Source organism: Littorina saxatilis, linkage group LG5, assembly GCF_037325665.1.
Source record: "Littorina saxatilis isolate snail1 linkage group LG5, US_GU_Lsax_2.0, whole genome shotgun sequence".
NCBI lineage: Eukaryota > Metazoa > Mollusca > Gastropoda > Littorinimorpha > Littorinidae > Littorina > Littorina saxatilis.
The window spans coordinates 1,397,899-1,415,398 of record NC_090249.1 but is presented as its reverse complement, the minus strand read 5'-3'; the positions used below and the strand labels follow the sequence as shown (position 1 = coordinate 1,415,398).

At 44.8% G+C, this 17,500-nt stretch overlaps 2 protein-coding genes and 1 long non-coding RNA gene across 3 annotated transcripts in view; all 3 read left to right on the top strand.

The window, feature by feature from the left end:
• Positions 1–2,415, top strand: part of LOC138966037 (uncharacterized) — a 14,064-nt gene extending 11,649 nt beyond the window's left edge. Inside the window, exon 9 of the mRNA XM_070338127.1 lies at positions 150–2,415. Coding sequence (XP_070194228.1) covers positions 150–255 — 106 coding nt within the window. The 3' untranslated portion in view covers positions 256–2,415. The remainder of the gene's footprint in view (positions 1–149) is intronic.
• Positions 2,416–3,833: 1,418 nt separating this feature from the next.
• Positions 3,834–6,546, top strand: LOC138965801 (uncharacterized). Its single transcript, XR_011455528.1, has 3 exons — positions 3,834–3,979; positions 5,942–6,075; positions 6,465–6,546. It is a non-coding gene; the product is annotated as an uncharacterized lncRNA (long non-coding RNA).
• A 325-nt stretch (positions 6,547–6,871) lies between these two features.
• LOC138966036 (uncharacterized) overlaps positions 6,872–17,500 on the top strand; it is a 53,349-nt gene continuing 42,720 nt past the window's right edge. The window contains exons 1-10 of the mRNA XM_070338126.1: positions 6,872–6,993; positions 7,447–7,643; positions 8,418–8,555; positions 9,146–9,363; positions 10,378–10,581; positions 11,353–11,514; positions 11,986–12,153; positions 13,743–13,847; positions 14,711–14,897; positions 16,200–16,465. Coding sequence (XP_070194227.1) covers positions 7,448–7,643; positions 8,418–8,555; positions 9,146–9,363; positions 10,378–10,581; positions 11,353–11,514; positions 11,986–12,153; positions 13,743–13,847; positions 14,711–14,897; positions 16,200–16,465 — 1,644 coding nt within the window. The 5' untranslated portion in view covers positions 6,872–6,993; position 7,447. The remainder of the gene's footprint in view (positions 6,994–7,446; positions 7,644–8,417; positions 8,556–9,145; positions 9,364–10,377; positions 10,582–11,352; positions 11,515–11,985; positions 12,154–13,742; positions 13,848–14,710; positions 14,898–16,199; positions 16,466–17,500) is intronic.

The window sequence follows — 17,500 nt, the reverse complement described above, 5'->3', positions numbered from 1 at the left end:
GTAGCCTACCATCCCTCAGACTCGAGGGAAGAAGAGTAAAACTTCTTTGAAACATATACCGTAGTGCTTACTAAGCTACATGACAAGACCGTTATTGATTTTTCTTCATCTGTTGCTTGTATAAATCGATTTCTCTCTTTGTTCTGCAGGGGTTGCCGCAGGCGATACCGAAAGAATCTTTCAAAATTCTCACCCACGTGTCCAACGCACCACGACGAATCACCCGACGAGATGACAAACATGTTCTCAACTTGAAATGAACTCAAGATGAAAACTTGCCTTGATCCTGAGACGCAACCGAAAATTCATATAACAGAACGACATTTGAAGCGGGAGGATCGAACTTGGTTGAGTTTTATGGACCGAGACGCTTGAAAACATTTAGAAAATGAAAGTTTGGACTCTAACTTACCCCAAACTGGTCGCAATAACCATTCATTTAGAGGTGACAACGTCGCGCGCACGCACACACACACACACACACACACACACACACACACACACGCACGCACGCACGCACGCACGCACGCACGCACGCACGCACGCACACACACACACACACACACACACACACACACGTACACACACACACACACACACACACACACACACACACTAACCAGAGTGGCATTATTGTTTCATTGCTGGGAAATGCTGAAAAAATTGCGTTATTGCAACCAGGCACATATTGCACTTTATTTCACAGTATAGTGCTGCATTGTTATGCACTGAATGCATGTTATGGTTTCAAATATACTCTGCAAGACAATCTCCAAAAAGAAAATCTCTAGCTACCTCAAAAGTATTATCAACAGTCATTATTTTTCTGCCAATATTCGTGCATGTTTGTTGTGGTAGTTGTTACAGTATCATGTGTATGTCTGGACATTGATGATAGTCATTTTTTATATTTAGTCAAGTTTTGACTAAATATTTTAACATCGAGGGGGAATCGAAACGAGGGTCGTGGTGTATGTGCGTGCGTGTGTGCGTGCGTGCGTGTGTGTGTGTGTGTGTGTGTGTGTGTGTGTGTAGAGCGATTCAGACTAAACTACTGGACCGATCTTTATGAAATTTGACATGAGAGTTCCTGGGTATGAAATCCCCGAACGTTTTTTTCATTTTTTTGATAAATGTCTTTGATGACGTCATATCCGGCTTTTCGTGAAAGTTGAGGCGGCACTGTCACGCCCTCATTTTTCAACCAAATTGGTTGAAATTTTGGTCAAGTAATCTTCGACGAAGCCCGGGGTTCGGTATTGCATTTCAGCTTGGTGGCTTAAAAATTAATTAATGACTTTGGTCATTAAAAATCGGAAAATTGTAAAAAAAAAATAAAAATTTATAAAACGATCCAAATTTACGTTTATCTTATTCTCCATCATTTGCTGATTCCAAAAACATATAAATATGTTATATTCGGATTAAAAACAAGCTCTGAAAATTAAATATATAAAAATTATTATCAAAATTAAATTGTCCAAATCAATTTAAAAACACTTTCATCTTATTCCTTGTCGGTTCCTGATTCCAAAAACATATAGATATGATATGTTTGGATTAAAAACACGCTCAGAAAGTTAAAACAAAGAGAGGTACAGAAAAGCGTGCTATCCTTCTTAGCGCAACTACTACCCCGCTCTTCTTGTCAATTTCACTGCCTTTGCCATGAGCGGTGGCCTGACGATGCTTCGAGTAAAATGGCATTGCGTTCAGTTTCATTCTGTGAGTTCGACAGCTACTTGACTAAATATTGTATTTTCGCCTTACGCGACTTGTATTATATTTAGTCAAGTTTTGACTAAATATTTTAACATCGAGGGGGAATCGAAACGAGGGTCGTGGTGTATGTGCGTGTGTCTGTCTGTGTGTGTGTGTGTGTAGAGCGATTCAGACTAAACTAATGGACCGATCTTTATGAAATCCCGCAGTGGGGCACTGCGGTTATGAAATTAAAGGCCCCTCCTGTTTTTGGAACCGCAGGAGCTTTCTAGTTTGCTGTTAGGTAGATTTTTGGTTCCTCTTTCCTGTCATGCTCTCTTTTTCTTCATGAATTCTTTTCCTTTTTCTGCCTTCTTGAACTGAGTTCTTGCTCATTCACCTGTATTTTTTCCAAAAATCTCTTCTCTTGCCGCTTGTCTCGCGATTCATGTATAGTTTAATCTGTTAGTGTTCTGATGTAAGTCCAGCAGTAGATAGGTTAAGCCTATTTTAACATACTGGAAACTGGTAATCTTCCAGTAGGTATTAATTTAGTTTTACTAAAGCCTGCTGGGACACAAGTAATGGGTTAGTGCATTTGTAAACAGGAATCGCTTGACAAGTGGCCCCCTTCATCCCCCCCTTCCTCGTCCTGATATGGCTCTGCGTAGTCGGCTGGACGTTAAGCAACAAATAAACAAACAAACAAACAAATCTTTATGAAATTTGACATAAGAGTTCCTGGGTATGAAATCCCCGAACGTTTTTTTTCTTTTTTTTGATAAATGTCTTTGATGACGTCATATCCGGCTTTTCGTGAAAGTTGAGGCGGCACTGTCACGCCCTCATTTTTCAACCAAATTGGTTCAAATTTTGGTCAAGTAATCTTCGACGAAGCCCGGACTTCGGTATTGCATTTCAGCTTGGTGGCTTAAAAATTCATTAATGACTTTGGTCATTAAAAATCGGAAAATTGTAAAAAAAAATAAAAATTTATAAAACGATCCAAATTTACGTTTATCTTATTTTCCATCATTTGCTGATCCCAAAAACATATAAATATGTTATATTCGGATTAAAAACAAGCTCTGAAAATTAAATATATAAAAATTATTATCAAAATTAAATTGTCCAAATCAATTTAAAAACACTTTCATCTTATTCCTTGTCGGTTCCTGATTCCAAAAACATATAGATATGATATGTTTGGATTAAAAACACGCTCAGAAAGTTAAAACAAAGAGAGGTACAGAAAAGCGTGCTATCCTTCTTAGCGCAACTACTACCCCGCTCTTCTTGTCAATTTCACTGCCTTTGCCGTGAGCGGTGGACTGACGATGCTACGAGTATACGGTCTTGCTGAAAAATGGCATTGCGTTCAGTTTCATTCTGTGAGTTCGACAGCTACTTGACTAAATATTGTATTTTCGCCTTACGCGACTTGTTCTGTCTGTCTCTGTCTGTCTGTCTCTCTCTGTCTGTCTCTCTCTCTGTCTCTCTCTCTCTCTCTCTCTCTCTCTCTCTCTCTCTCTGGAACTCTGGAACTCTGGAACTCTCTGGAACTCTCTGGAACTCTCTCTCTGGAACTCTCTTCCGATATTCCTGCGGCATACCACCAGCACACATGTGTTTCAAGATCAGATTATGTCTTATTGAATGAAGTTAAAATAAATTAAAACTTTTTTTTTAAATACCCGTTTTTGGTATGTGTGTGTGTACCTGTACGTGTACGTGTGTGTATGTATCTGTGGTTGTGTCTGTCAGTCAGTTTTGGTGTTTAGATGTGAATGTGTGTCAGTGTGTGTGTGTCAGTGTGTGTCGGGGTTGACTGTCTGTCTCTCTCTCGTTGTATCTCTCTTTCGCTCGCTCTCTATCTTTCTTTTGCGTCCTTTTTCTCTCTATCTTTCTCTCTCTCTCTCTCTCTCTCTCTCTCTCTCTCTCTCTCTCTCTCTCTCTCTCTCTCTCTCTCTCTCTCTCTCTCTCTCTCTCTCTCTCTCTCTCTCTCTCTCTCTCTGTATGTCTGTATCTTGGTGATCCATATCTTATTAAAAAAAAAAAGAAGCTTATCTCTTGGCATATGAACTTAGGCATTGCCTATCTACTGACTAAATATCTAAGTGTTTGTTTCCTGACCCACATATTGTCGGACCAGATTTCCACAGAACAACGAAAAGAATCTGTGTATTGAAACAGATTCTACACGTGTTAACATCATCTTCTGTGATCAAAACATGGAATATTTCACAACTCGTGTTCTTTCTCTTCTTTGCATCTCCACGTGAGTAGGTCTATACCTGTATTTATTGTGTCAATATGCGGGATAAGACAGCAAGAAAACGGTGCAAAGACTCTGTCAAAGCCAATCGCCAGTGCTGCAATATCAAGCCGAAGGTGCCGGAGGGGTATGCAAGGACCGATGTTTGTGTGTGCGTGTGTGTGTGTCCATTAAGCGTCTGCATACTCCCAAGAGGCCCGCTGTCAGAGATACATGTGTTGCTGGGGGAATACAGCGCAACACGGGCAGTGACCACAACCGACTTGCAGTGCCCCCACCGTTCCAGACTAGGCTTGCAGTGCCCCCACCGTTCCAGACTAGGCTTGCAGTGCCCCCACCGTTCCAGACTAGGCTTGCAGTGCCCCCACCGTTCCAGACTAGGCTTGCAGTGCCCCCACCGTTCCAGACTAGGCTTGCAGTGCCCCCACCGTTCCAGACTAGGCTTGCAGTGCCCCACCCGTTCCAGACTAGGCTTGCAGTGCCCCCACCGTTCCAAACAAGGCTTGCAGTGCCCCCACCGTTCCAGACTAGGCTTGCAGTGCCCCCACCGTTCCAGACTAGGCTTGCAGTGCCCCCACCGTTCCAGACTAGGCTTGCAGTGCCCCCACCGTTCCAGACTAGGCTTGCAGTGCCCCCACCGTTCCAGACAAGGCTTGCAGTGCCCCCACCGTTCCAGACTAGGCTTGCAGTGCCCCCACCGTTCCAGACTAGGCTTGCAGTGCCCCCACCGTTCCAGACTAGGCTTGCAGTGCCCCCACCGTTCCAGACTAGGCTTGCAGTGCCCCCACCGTTCCAGACTAGGCTTGCAGTGCCCCCACCGTTCCAGACTAGGCTTGCAGTGCCCCCACCGTTCCAGACTAGGCTTGCAGTGCCCCCACCGGTCCAGACTAGGCTTGCAGTGCCCCCACCGTTCCAGACTAGGCTTGCAGTGTCCCCACCGTTCCAGACTAGGCTTGCAGTGCCCCCACCGTTCCAGACTAGGCTTGCAGTGCCCCCACCGTTCCAGACTAGGCTTGCAGTGCCCCCCCCGTTCCAGACTAGGCTTGCAGTGCCCCCACCGTTCCAGACTAGGCTTGCAGTGCCCCCACCGTTCCAGACTAGGCTTGCAGTGCCCCCACCGTTCCAGACTAGGCTTGCAGTGCCCCCACCGTTCCAGACTAGGCTTGCAGAGCCCCCACCGTTCCAGACTAGGCTTGCAGTGCCCCCCCCGTTCCAGACTAGGCTTGCAGTGCCCCCACCGTTCCAGACTAGGCTTGCAGTGCCCCCACCGTTCCAGACTAGGCTTGCAGTGCCCCCACCGTTCCAGACTAGGCTTGCAGTGCCCCCACCGTTCCAGACTAGGCTTGCAGTGCCCCCACCGTTCCAGACTAGGCTTGCAGAGCCCCCACCGTTCCAGACTAGGCTTGCAGTGCCCCCCCCGTTCCAGACTAGGCTTGCAGTGCCCCCACCGTTCCAGACTAGGCTTGCAGTGCCCCCACCGTTCCAGACTAGGCTTGCAGTGCCCCCACCGTTCCAGACTAGGCTTGCAGTGCCCCCACCGTTCCAGACTAGGCTTGCAGTGCCCCCACCGTTCCAGACTAGGCTTGCAGTGCCCCCACCGTTCCAGACTAGGCTTGCAGAGCCCCCACCGTTCCAGACTAGGCTTGCAGTGCCCCCCCCGTTCCAGACTAGGCTTGCAGTGCCCCCACCGTTCCAGACTAGGCTTGCAGTGCCCCCACCGTTCCAGACTAGGCTTGCAGTGCCCCCACCGTTCCAGACTAGGCTTGCAGTGCCCCCACCGTTCCAGACTAGGCTTGCAGAGTGCACAGATACGCAGCAGAACGACAAAAGTCTTTTTCGGACCCGAAGGACCACCACCATTGTGGCGATGAACAAATCATGAAAAAAAATGACTGTGTTATTTTTATCACTAAATTTGCATTCCTATGACAGGTAGGCCCTACATAATGTTTTCTTCTTCTTTAGACTTTGCTGTTGCTCGCCGCAGTGTAACTGGCAAGGTCGTTACCTTAACAACCGTTGCCAGTGTTACGAGGGATTTAAGGGAACCCACTGTGAAAACGACTGTCATTGTGAAGGCCACGGATTCTGCAAAGCAGGTGATAGCTCACTTATTTCATGAACAATTATGAGCTTTTGTGTGCGCAAGTTTTCATTGAAACAAATCGAGCAAACACGAGAACGAACGAACAAAGGAACGAACGGACGAACAAGAGCACCTGGCTGACAGATTTAACCATTCGTTGACCTTCGTTCTTCCCTTACATTCGTGTTTTTTTATTCTGAATTTTTGAACGCTAGCAGTCGACCTGTTTTAGATTATCATTTGTACACCTGGTGGTTATGCTGACAACAGTACGAAAAACCCATCCGTAAATTTCTTTTAAAACCAACTAAATCGTACCCTTTGTGTGATTGTATGACCTAATGACAGACTGACGGACAGAACAAACACGTCAAGAACGTTAACTTGGTGTCCTGTTTGCAGACGGGACGTGTGAGTGTGAGACGGGCTGGAAGTGGTCCGCGTCTCAACACAAGTGTGTCTGGGACTGTAGCTGTCATGGAGGTACACAATAAACTTCGTTTAAACTGAGATAATAGCAACAACCAAAACATCTACGATATTTATAAGTATCATCTGTCAACACCATTAACAACCTCACACCTTAGACAACTCAGCTGTTGAGTGACTCTATATAATCCACAAATCTCTTTTTAAAACACATGGTGAATCTTACTCAAAATATACACAATTGCTGAGAATCCATAATCATAGGTTGCATTTAAAAGGGTTTGTTTTTTTAAGAATGGCCAACTTATCTTCATAAAAGGATTATGTTCTTAAACGTGAAGCTAAAATGTGTTATCTTCTCTCTTTACACAGGTGCTGAGTGCATCGGGCCGGGAGAGTGTGGGTGTTCTCACACCTGTAAGTGGGGAGCGTGCAGGAACGGACAGTGTGTGTGTTACCAGGGATACAAGGGAGACGACTGCTCTCACTATGACAGAAACATGTAAGCCTGGGAACAAGGTCGCACGCACGCACGCACGCACGCACGCTCGCAAGCACGACCCCCCCCCCCCACACACACACACACACTGACACACACAGCCACACACACACACATACACACACACACACACACACACACACACACACACACAGAAAGACAAATAAATGAAGTACAAACTGGTCTGAGAAATCGTTCAGTCTTTCGCAAGATTCTTTATGGCTCTGCATGACCATATTGCGAAAGACTGAACGCTTTCTCAGATAAGTTTTAAATTCATGTCTGTCTGTCTGTCTGTATGACAGTCTATCTGTCCACTAGAAAGGTCATTCGGCCGATCTCCTTGTCAACGTCTTGTTTTGCTAAAACCAAAAGGTCCCTTTACGTACCTTATTCTCTTGGTTTTTTTTTTTGGTTAGTGCGAATTTATCCTTAACCCAAATTACATACTCTCAGAATGCAGAATAAAGACGTCACCGTTGGCATCAACATAGCAAGGGTGGCGCACTACTCGTCCGAAGTGAAGTGGGTGGACATCGCCAAGCAGTTCAAGACACCCTGGCTGACCCAAAGGGAAGGCCGCCCCCAGTGGGACACACACGAGATCAACAAGGTCTCGCTTCGGACGGACGGGTACCCTGCTTGGTTGCCGGGTAAGGTCAATTTTCCATCAGTGCTGTCACTTTGAAGGCAGGTGAGTGTGGATGCTACGTGTGACATGGGTGCCGGGTAATGTCAATTTTCCATCAGTGCTGTCACTTTGAAGGCAGGTGAGTGTGGATGCTACGTGTGACATGGTTGCCGGGTAAGGTCAATTTTCCATCAGTGCTGTCACTTTGAAGGCAGGTGAGTGTGGATGCTACGTGTGACATGGGTGATTAACGTTAGCTATTCAACTTAACATTGGATCTTGTGCTCCTGAGCGGGGGATGTTTTTTTTGGTTTCAACCTCACTTTATTGGATATAAAAGCCGATTATACGACAGAGCTGTGAATGAATTAAAACACAAGAAAGGTAAGTTGTTGGAACGTTGTTGTTGGAACGTTGTTGTTGGAACGTTGTTGTTGGAACGTTGTTGTTGGAACGTTGTTGTTGGAACGTTGTTGTTGGAACGTTGTTGTTGGAACGTTGTTGTTGGAACGTTGTTGTTGGAACGTTGTTGTTGGAACGTTGTTGTTGGAACGTTGTTGTTGGAACGTTGTTGTTGGAACGTTCTTATTGTCAATAACAACGTTCCAACAACTTACCTTTCTTGTTTTTTTCATCTGAATTTTGGAACGTTGGCAGTCTCGTTGTTTTTGGATTTGACAGAGCTGTGAAAAAAACGGGTGTATATGCTTCAAAGTTATGAAAATGTTATTTAAGTCTCCAACATAGCCTACTGGTGGTTATTAAGCGTCTCACATATCGGTTGACCTTCTTGCAGCCGGACTTCGGGTAGGGACAGTGGTGTACAACGGGTTCGGAGAGCACGAGCAGCAAGGGAACTACACTCTGCTCTATGACGGGGAGGGTGCAGTGGATTTCACAGTCACCCAGCACACGGTGCACTATCACTCCAAAGGTTTGATACTTTGCTTTGTACGTTAGGAGAGTCGTTGTTGTTGTTCTTGTTTTCATTTGTTTAAATATCATGCATTTACAATATTGTCCGCCACATTACTCGTTTGTTTCTAAGATCACATTTATAAGTTTATCTTGTTGTGCTCCCTTAATTACAACTTTCAATTACGGCTTTGTATTTATGCAACTGAATAAAAAAACTGTTTAAACCAAACAAAACCCGCGTGACATTGTACGCCAATCACTAGCGAGCGGCGTGTTGCTTTGCATTGTCCGCCAGCATGTGTAAGACATGCAACTCAATAATGATTGGCCTATTTTGTCACGTGGTTTTGTTAGCTCTCTTTTTTCCAAGGAAAGACAACCCTTTGCTGCCCATAAAGACGTGACAGAGTTATTCCCGGAATTCGTCTATTGAATAACGACTTTTTCGTGCATATTGTATAAGTAAAAAAAACTGATTCTAAAAAGAATACAGGTTTTTGTATTTTCCTAATTTATCCTGTGATGTGTTTTTTATAATGGCAGTTTTCCTTGTTTTATTAAGGGCAGTAAAATGTTGAGTCTTGAGTCTTGAATTGTGCTGGGCAGGTCGCGTAGTGGTGGAGTTTCCCCAGTTCGCACACAACGGTATGGAGATCATGATCACAGAGACCAACCCCCACAACCCCCTGCACAACCTCCGACTTATCGCACCTGGCTACGAGAACACCTACCTGAGGTTCCCCTTCCACCCGCTCTTCCTGCAGTTCTTGAAGAGATTCTCAGAGATCCGCTTCATGGGCTATCTCAGCACTAACGGTCACCAGGTGAGGATATCAGCTACAGGTGGAGTATTATGGGACTACGCAGCAACATTTTGTTTACTCGTCTGGTATCCTTGGTATTCCTTCTTTCTGTGAGAATTTGATTTTGACTTGAAGAATTAGTAACTAACAGAAAAATAGATCATACCCGAGATCATTACTTTTGGGGGGAAAATGCGCACCTAGAACGTCGTTCAATTTCACGTCGTAAAAACCATGCTCACCTGCACAGCTGTCCTTGAAACAGGTAGCTCCAGGTTGAAGGTACAGGATATGGTAACAGACCTTTAAGAGTATACTACACGCAGCAACCGGATGGACTGGTCAGCTCAGGGTACAGGATATGGTAACAGACCTTTAAGAGTATACTACACGCAGCCACCGGTTGGACTGGTCAGCTCAGGGTACAGGATATGGTAACAGACCTTTAAGAGTATACTACACGCAGCAACCGGTTGGACTGGTCAGCTCAGGGTACAGGATATGGTAACAGACCTTTAAGAGTATACTACACGCAGCCACCGGTTGGACTGGTCAGCTCAGGGTACAGGATATGGTAACAGACCTTTAAGAGTATACTACACGCAGCAACCGGTTGGACTGGTCAGCTCAGGGTACAGGATATGGTAACAGACCTTTAAGAGTATACTACACGCAGCAACCGGTTGGACTGGTCAGCTCAGGGTACAGGATATGGTAACATACCTTTAAGAGTATACTACACGCAGCAACCGGTTGGACTGGTCAGCTTAAAACGAAATAGCAGGAGTTGTTTACACGAACACACGCATGCAAGAAAAAGAAACAAAACGGGTAGCGCCGTACATGACTGTATAGCAGCTCGCGTTCCCAAGAAAGGGAGAAAGCAACACATATATCCACGAGGGTTACCTCTCTCACATGACAATAAGATATCTTATCCTTATCCTCAACATCTTTGGTTTACTATCGTGCCATTTGTCCTATCCAACACACCTTTCATTTATTCCTTCTGTCAATGTATTTCTATTTTCGCAGCCAGAACCAACGACGTGGGACTCACGGAAACGGACGTCATACCACAGCCAGGCCGGAGCAAACGGGGCTGCCATCGAGTACATCGTGCAGATCGCCAACTGGGTGGGTGCCGACCCCTGGGTCAACATGCCCCACGCTGCTGATGACGACTACGTCACACGGTTCGCCTATTACTTCAAGTGGTACCTTAGACCCGACTTGAAGGTGAGGCAATGGTTATGGAAAGCTTCTCTTTTTTTTGATCGTTTGTACTGTTTGGGATGAAAATATGTATGTGAGTTGAAAATGATGCAATTAGAGTTCGATTGTCTTAAAGAATTGCTCAGATTCAAAGGGTAAAGGCATAGTCTTTAGCGTGTAAACAATTCGACTAACCATCTTAGATTTGATCAGGCTTTTGCCAATGTGGAGGAAATACCTGAGCCTACATACAGCCTGATCAGATATGAGACAGGGAGCAGATCTGTTTTCACGAGAAAACGGTGCCTTTGAGTTAGCAGGGGCAAATACTTGTATGCTTAAAATATTGCAATGTCATGACTCTGCTATGAATTAAAGGAAGAAAAACTACCGCTATTCCTAAGTTACAGTGTAAGCTAGCTTTGTCGAGTCATCGGATGCATGCTTCTTGACAGGGGTGCCGTATCAATCATTCCATTATGTTGATGGCAAACACAAATCTGCCAAATGATACATGAATACTGCCAGGTACGTGGTATTATAATACAGGGTTACCTACATTCTGCATCCTCTACGCACTAGAAGCCGGGGAAAAAGGTACAAGAAATCCATAGAGGGGGTCCCCCGACGTACTCAATCTGAAAAGAGCGTCGCGAGACATATCGGTTGGTCCCGGAAGCCTCTAGGTAGAGTGTCTGTGGAGAGCCCTGATAACGACACACAAGAGGTGAAGGAATCGACACAGTCTCCATACATTATCTCCATGATTTCACAAACAAGATGTCATATTTTCAGGTGTACGTGGAATATTCCAACGAAGCATGGAACCCCGTGTTTCCCCAGCTGCACTACATGGAGCAAAAAGGCAAAGCGATGTTTCCTAGCGATGACACCAAGACGGCTGGAATTAAATATTTCGTTCAAAGGGCGACTGAAGTTGCTCGTATCTGGTCTCAGGTATTAACAAAGATCGTTGGAGATCTCACGCAAATGTGTTTCAGATCTATATGTGTCTTGTTGAATACTCGATCAGTCGCCACATTCATTATCATCATCACTATCGTCACCACTCACTCTAGCCCGGAAAATAAATGTTAATAATGTTTTCTGGGAAGAATGAACTGTGATAACAAAGCTTCATGCTTCCAGTTTTAATGGTTGAAATAGTTGAAAGCCTCACTGTCTCAATACAACACCAGTACCACCACCACAACAATGCTTTCAAACAGTGATATTCTTTGAAAAAAACCTACAAACAAGCAAAAAACAAACAAACAAATTCACCAGACATTGCCATATGCATCATCATACGGGAAAGCCCTCGTGAAACGCGCGCGCGATGCTTTACAAGTTATTATCTATAACACTTTATGATGATGCAGTTGTCAAATCTTAATTCACATTTCTTAACAATATCTTATATTTCAGGTATGGAGTGGCCAGAACAGTCATCGCCTGGTGAACGTGTTGGCGGGACCAACACAGAACACGGGGGACTATGATCGTATGCTGCAGTTTCTGGGAGACAGAAAGACCAGCTTTGATGCGCTCACCATCAATGGTTACTTCAACTGTGACTGGATATCAGGCAAAAATGTATTCGTGAAAGTGTTGTATATTTGTATCACTGATGTATTTATTTGTTTGTTTGTTTGTTTTGTGTGTGCAGTGTAATGTTTGCTTGCTGTAGTTTATTTCTGTTAGTGCTGCCACAATACTCACTATTCAGTTTAAGTTGATTTGAAGCATACTATGAAAACAATAGCATACATAACAGGGGCGGATCAGTTCATTTTATGGGGGGGGGGGGTTTCCAAAAGTATATTGTGAAGATATGGGTGTGAAGGCGCGAAGCGCCGAGCGGACGGCGCTTGCTAGGGGGGTCCGGGGGCATGCCCCCCCGGAAAATTTTGAAAAAAAGGATGCAAAATGGTGCAATCTGGTGCATTCTGAGGATGATCATTACCAGTTTCAGGCAGCAGATTTTGTAACTGATTAATACCCCAAACAACAACAACAACCCCCCCAAAAAAAACAAAAATATTTTTAATTTTTGGCTGGGGGGGGGGTTCCGGAAACCCCCCCCCCCCCCCTCGTCCGCCCCTGCATAATAATAATTAGAAGAAGTAATGAGAACAAGAAGAAATCCCTCACACAAGCAAAAATCACTTCTCTTATTATTTACACCGTTTATATTCATACTTTAAAAAACACTTTTGCTGATCTTTACTATAATATTACACGTATGATGAATATCTCGCCATGAGTTATTAACAAGTCGCGTAAGGCGAAAATACAATATTTAGTCAAGTAGCTGCCATTTTTCAGCAAGACCGTATACTCGTAGCATCGTCAGTCCACCGCTCATGGCAAAGGCAGTGAAATTGACAAGAAGAGCGGGGTAGTAGTTGCGCTAAGAAGGATAGCACGCTTTTCTGTACCTCTCTTTGTTTTAACTTTCTGAGCGTGTTTTTAATCCAAACATATCATATCTATATGTTTTTGGAATCAGGAACCGACAAGGAATAAGATGAAAGTGTTTTTAAATTGATTTCGACAATTTAATTTTGATAATAATTTTTATATATTTAATTTTCAGAGCTTGTTTTTAATCCGAATATAACATATTTATATGTTTTTGGAATCAGCAAATGATGGAGAATAAGATAAACGTAAATTGGGATCGTTTTATAAATTTTTATTTTTTTTTACAATTTTCCGATTTTTAATGACCAAAGTCATTAATTAATTTTTAAGCCACCAAGCTGAAATGCAATACCGAATCCCGGGCTTCGTCGAAGATTACTTGACCAAAATTTGAACCAATTTGGTTGAAAAATGAGGGCGTGACAGTGCCGCCTCAACTTTCACGAAAAGCCGGATATGACGTCATCAAAGACATTTATCAAAAAAATGAAAAAAACGTTCGGGGATTTCATACCCAGGAACTCTCATGTCAAATTTCATAAAGATCGGTCCAGTAGTTTAGTCTGAATCGCTCTACACACACACACACACACACACACACACACACACACACACACACACACGCACATACACCACGACCCTCGTTTCGATTCCCCCTCGATGTTAAAATATTTAGTCAAAACTTGACTAAATATAAAAAGATCGACACAGGAGAAATATTTCATCGTCAAACAGTAACATCCTTTCTATCTGTACAGCCTGCGCAGTTCACCAAGATGTCCATGAGTCAGATCAAACACTACTGCGACCTTGATCTCATCAATCACAAACGTACAAACCAACATTACATGGGAGTTGCTAAGGTAAACAACTTTTTTTTTTTTACAATACTGATAACCATTATGTTTTAGAGGTAACATTCACGACAAATGAACATGCCTGTGGCATTTTTAATTCGGAAAAACAACCCCTGTCGCCTTTCTTTTCGCTTGAGGATGAAACACAACGATGTATTCACTTATCTGCGGAAGTCTGATAGACCCTATCGGATCGCATTTCTTTGTGAAAAAGACCAGGTTCACCCGGCCATCTTCGAAAAAAAACCCACCCAGAGATTAGCTGCAATAAACGGAATTGAAACCGCCGAACTCTATTGGCAAACATTCCCACCATTTCTGTCGTAGTTTATCCTATTGTTCCGAAAACTTTAAATTACCGACACCAACACCAACACCCTGAAATGAGCAAATCTCTCTCTCTCTCTCTCTCTCTCTCTCTGTCTCTCTGTCTCTCTCTCTCTCTCTCTCTCTCTCTCTCTCTCTCTCTCTCTTCCTCTCTGTCACTCTATCTGTCTGTCTGTTGGACTGTCTCTCTCTTCTCTCTCTTCTTTCTCTCTCCCCTTCTCTCTCTCTTTCTCTCTTGCGCCCTCCGCCCCCCCCCCCCCCCATCTCTCTCTCTCTCTCTCTCTTAGGTTGTGTTCTTCCCCCCCCCCCCCCCCAACAATCCCCCCCTCCCCTTCTGTCTTAACCCTCTCACACATTCCGCCCCCCTCTCTCTCTCCCTCCCTCCCTCTCTCTCCCTCTCTCTCCCTCCCTCTCTCTCTCTCCCTCTCTCTCCCTCTCTCTCTCCCTCTCTCTCTCTCTCTCTCTCTCTCCCTCCCTCTCTCTCCCTCTCTCTCCCTCTCTCTCTCTCCCTCTCTCTCTCTCTCTCCCTCTCTCTCTTTCAGGCTCACGGTCTAAAACTGTTGATGTACGAGGGAGGGCCAGCAGTGCGGAACCCAGACACGACGGTCCCCGGAGTGACCGCCCAGGCCCTCGCCTTCAACAGAGACCCCCTCATGCAGCCTGCCTTGCGAGACATCATCAACGCCTGGTACGAAATCGTCACCGCCAACGCTTCCAACTCCAGCCCTGGTAAAATTGGCCTTAGTTCATGTTGTGATTGATGGTATTATAGTGGTCTCGGTAAAGGCAGTCCTTGGTTCAGCCCGAAGTTGACTCTGCGTTCATTACACCCCCGGTATAGGGGTGTGTATAGGATTCGGTCGATGTGTTTGTTTGTTTGTGTGTTTGTGTTCGCATATAGATCTCAAGAATGAACGGACCGATCGTCACCAAACTTGGTGAACAGGTTCTATACATTCCTGAGACGATCCTTACAAAAATTGGGACCAGTCAAACACACGGTTAGGGAGTTATTGGTGAATTAAGATTCTACAAGGACTTATAGAGGGACATATTAATGGTCAAAGGGAAATAACCTTCTCAGTTGGTGGCAGTGAGAATGGTAAGGACGGGGATGTTTTTCCTACCTCGGAGGAATTTCTTGTTTACGAAAAGTGCAATGCCAAAGCTTTGTGCAGCGAGCTTCGTGAAGTGGAATTCGCGAAGTCGACTTCGCCCAATGGACGATGTTCGGAAATTACTATCAGGATTTTCAGCGGTGTGCCAGAGTAAAGGCCCCTTTACAAAACGAGGCGGAGAAATGTACCACGCTTTCAATCGGCTTTATGTTGCGATCGGGACGAACAACTAACTCTGGTGTTTAAGTTATCCAGCGCGCGCACAATATGATACCCCTTTCTTTCGAAAATCAGCGTTCACGAGTTCATCGGAGTTCACGATTTGTTGCGGAAATTATTGCTGGCCCGTAGTGATCGCTCACAACGTGTTTTGATTGAGGTCACACACGTTCTTAGCAATCACTTCCAGTGATCAGTTAGCCATCGGCGGTGAAGCATGGCTCCGATGTGCATATTTTCGACAGATAAGGGTATTATATTGAGCGCACGCTACATAACATGGTCATCAGAGTTAGTTGTTTGTCCCGATCCCAGGATAAAGCCGATCAAAAGCTAGGCACATGCTCCGCCTCGATTTGAAAAGCTTGTCCGAGTAAAAAGGGCTCTGAAAGTACAAGACCGCTAACAATTCTGACAGAGGTATTTCCGGAAATCGTCTTTTAGATAGGCTTAATTGTAAAGGGCGGAGAACAAATTGTTAAGATGCGCTGCAAAGGCATGAAAAGGCAAGACAAAATGGTCCACGAATCACGCTTCAGTCAACTGCTTCTCTTCCCAAAAGGAAAACTAATGATAACTGTTGTCATATGTGTACTTCAATGTTGCATGATGTTTGAGAATGAAAGTGCTGCCATTTGGTTGTGAGGTCAACCTATGATGGTGGAAAGTTAAGCACTAATGTCTTCTCCTACAGGCGGCCTGTTCAATTTCTTTGTCTCAACGGACACTCCACAAGAGTTCGGAAGTTGGGGAATGGCGGAATACACTGGCCAGGCTCTGTCCAAGGTCTCCAAGTGGCTGGCGGTTCAAACCTTCATCTCTGACCACTGGCCCAACTCGCCTCTAGGCCCCAGGTGCTCCTTTGTCCGGGACCAGACGACCGGCACGGTGTACGGCTGTTTCCCGTCCGGCAGTCACTACGTCTGTGCCAAGTCTGCGGACAACGGTCACTCCTGGACGGTAGGTCATGGAGGACAAATTACTGGGATCTCTTTTAAAGTGACGATGGTGCAGCGTGACTGAACACATCTTGAAGGATCTTCTTTTTATTAGAGAGATTAAGAAGCACTACCACATTCGTTTCGTTGGCATTTTCGGTTGTAAAACGTCACACCTTTTTGAGTACACGTGACTTCCGATCTCTACGAACAGAAATTCGCTTCGCCAAGAGAAACGAAATTCGTAGAATTGGTCATTCTGACGAAAGTGACTTTGGTCGCGTTTTATATTCGAATAGTCATAAAATATGCCTACCTTGTGTAATCGATGTATGCTCTGACATCTTTAGGCGCGATTTATCATTGAAATGTTTTTAAAAATCAAGTTTAAAAAGCCGTAAAGCAGGCTTGAATTGGGTAAGTGAGTGACTGAGCAGACGAAAGAAATTTCAAGATGGCGACCCAAACATCAGGCCGACTCAACTTTTCAGTCGGCTGGTCAAGCCGCCTAGAGGAGAAAAATGCATGAAGCAGTTAAAGTTTATGATGTGTTGAGTTGTGGCCTGAGTATCTGATGCGTTTCAGCAGAAGTGAGGCAGCTGGTATTATCTGATCGACACTTCTGAACCGGTGCGACCAGCGAAACGAAATTCTTCTGTCCTCTAAACCGCTGTACTAGCGACACATGGTGTTCCCCCGCCGAGTGTCTTTTGCAACCACGAAAATGCCAACCATATGAATGTGGTAGCCCTTCTTAAAGTCTCTATTATATGTGAAAAACATGATGTGAAAACAGAAAAACAAAACGCCGCGTTGCTAGCTGCTTTCCTTTAAACGACACAGCACTGTGGATCGAAGCACTGGCGAGAACATTGTGTGTGTGTGTGTGTGTGTGTGTGTGTGTGTGTGTGTGTGTGTGTATGTGTGTGTGGTGTGTGTGTGGTGTGTGTGTGTGTGTCTGTGTGTTTGTCTCTGTGTGTGTGTGGTGTGTGTGTGTGTGTGTGTGTGTGTGGTGTGTGTGGTGTGTGTGTGTGTGTGTGTGGTGTGTGTGTGTGTG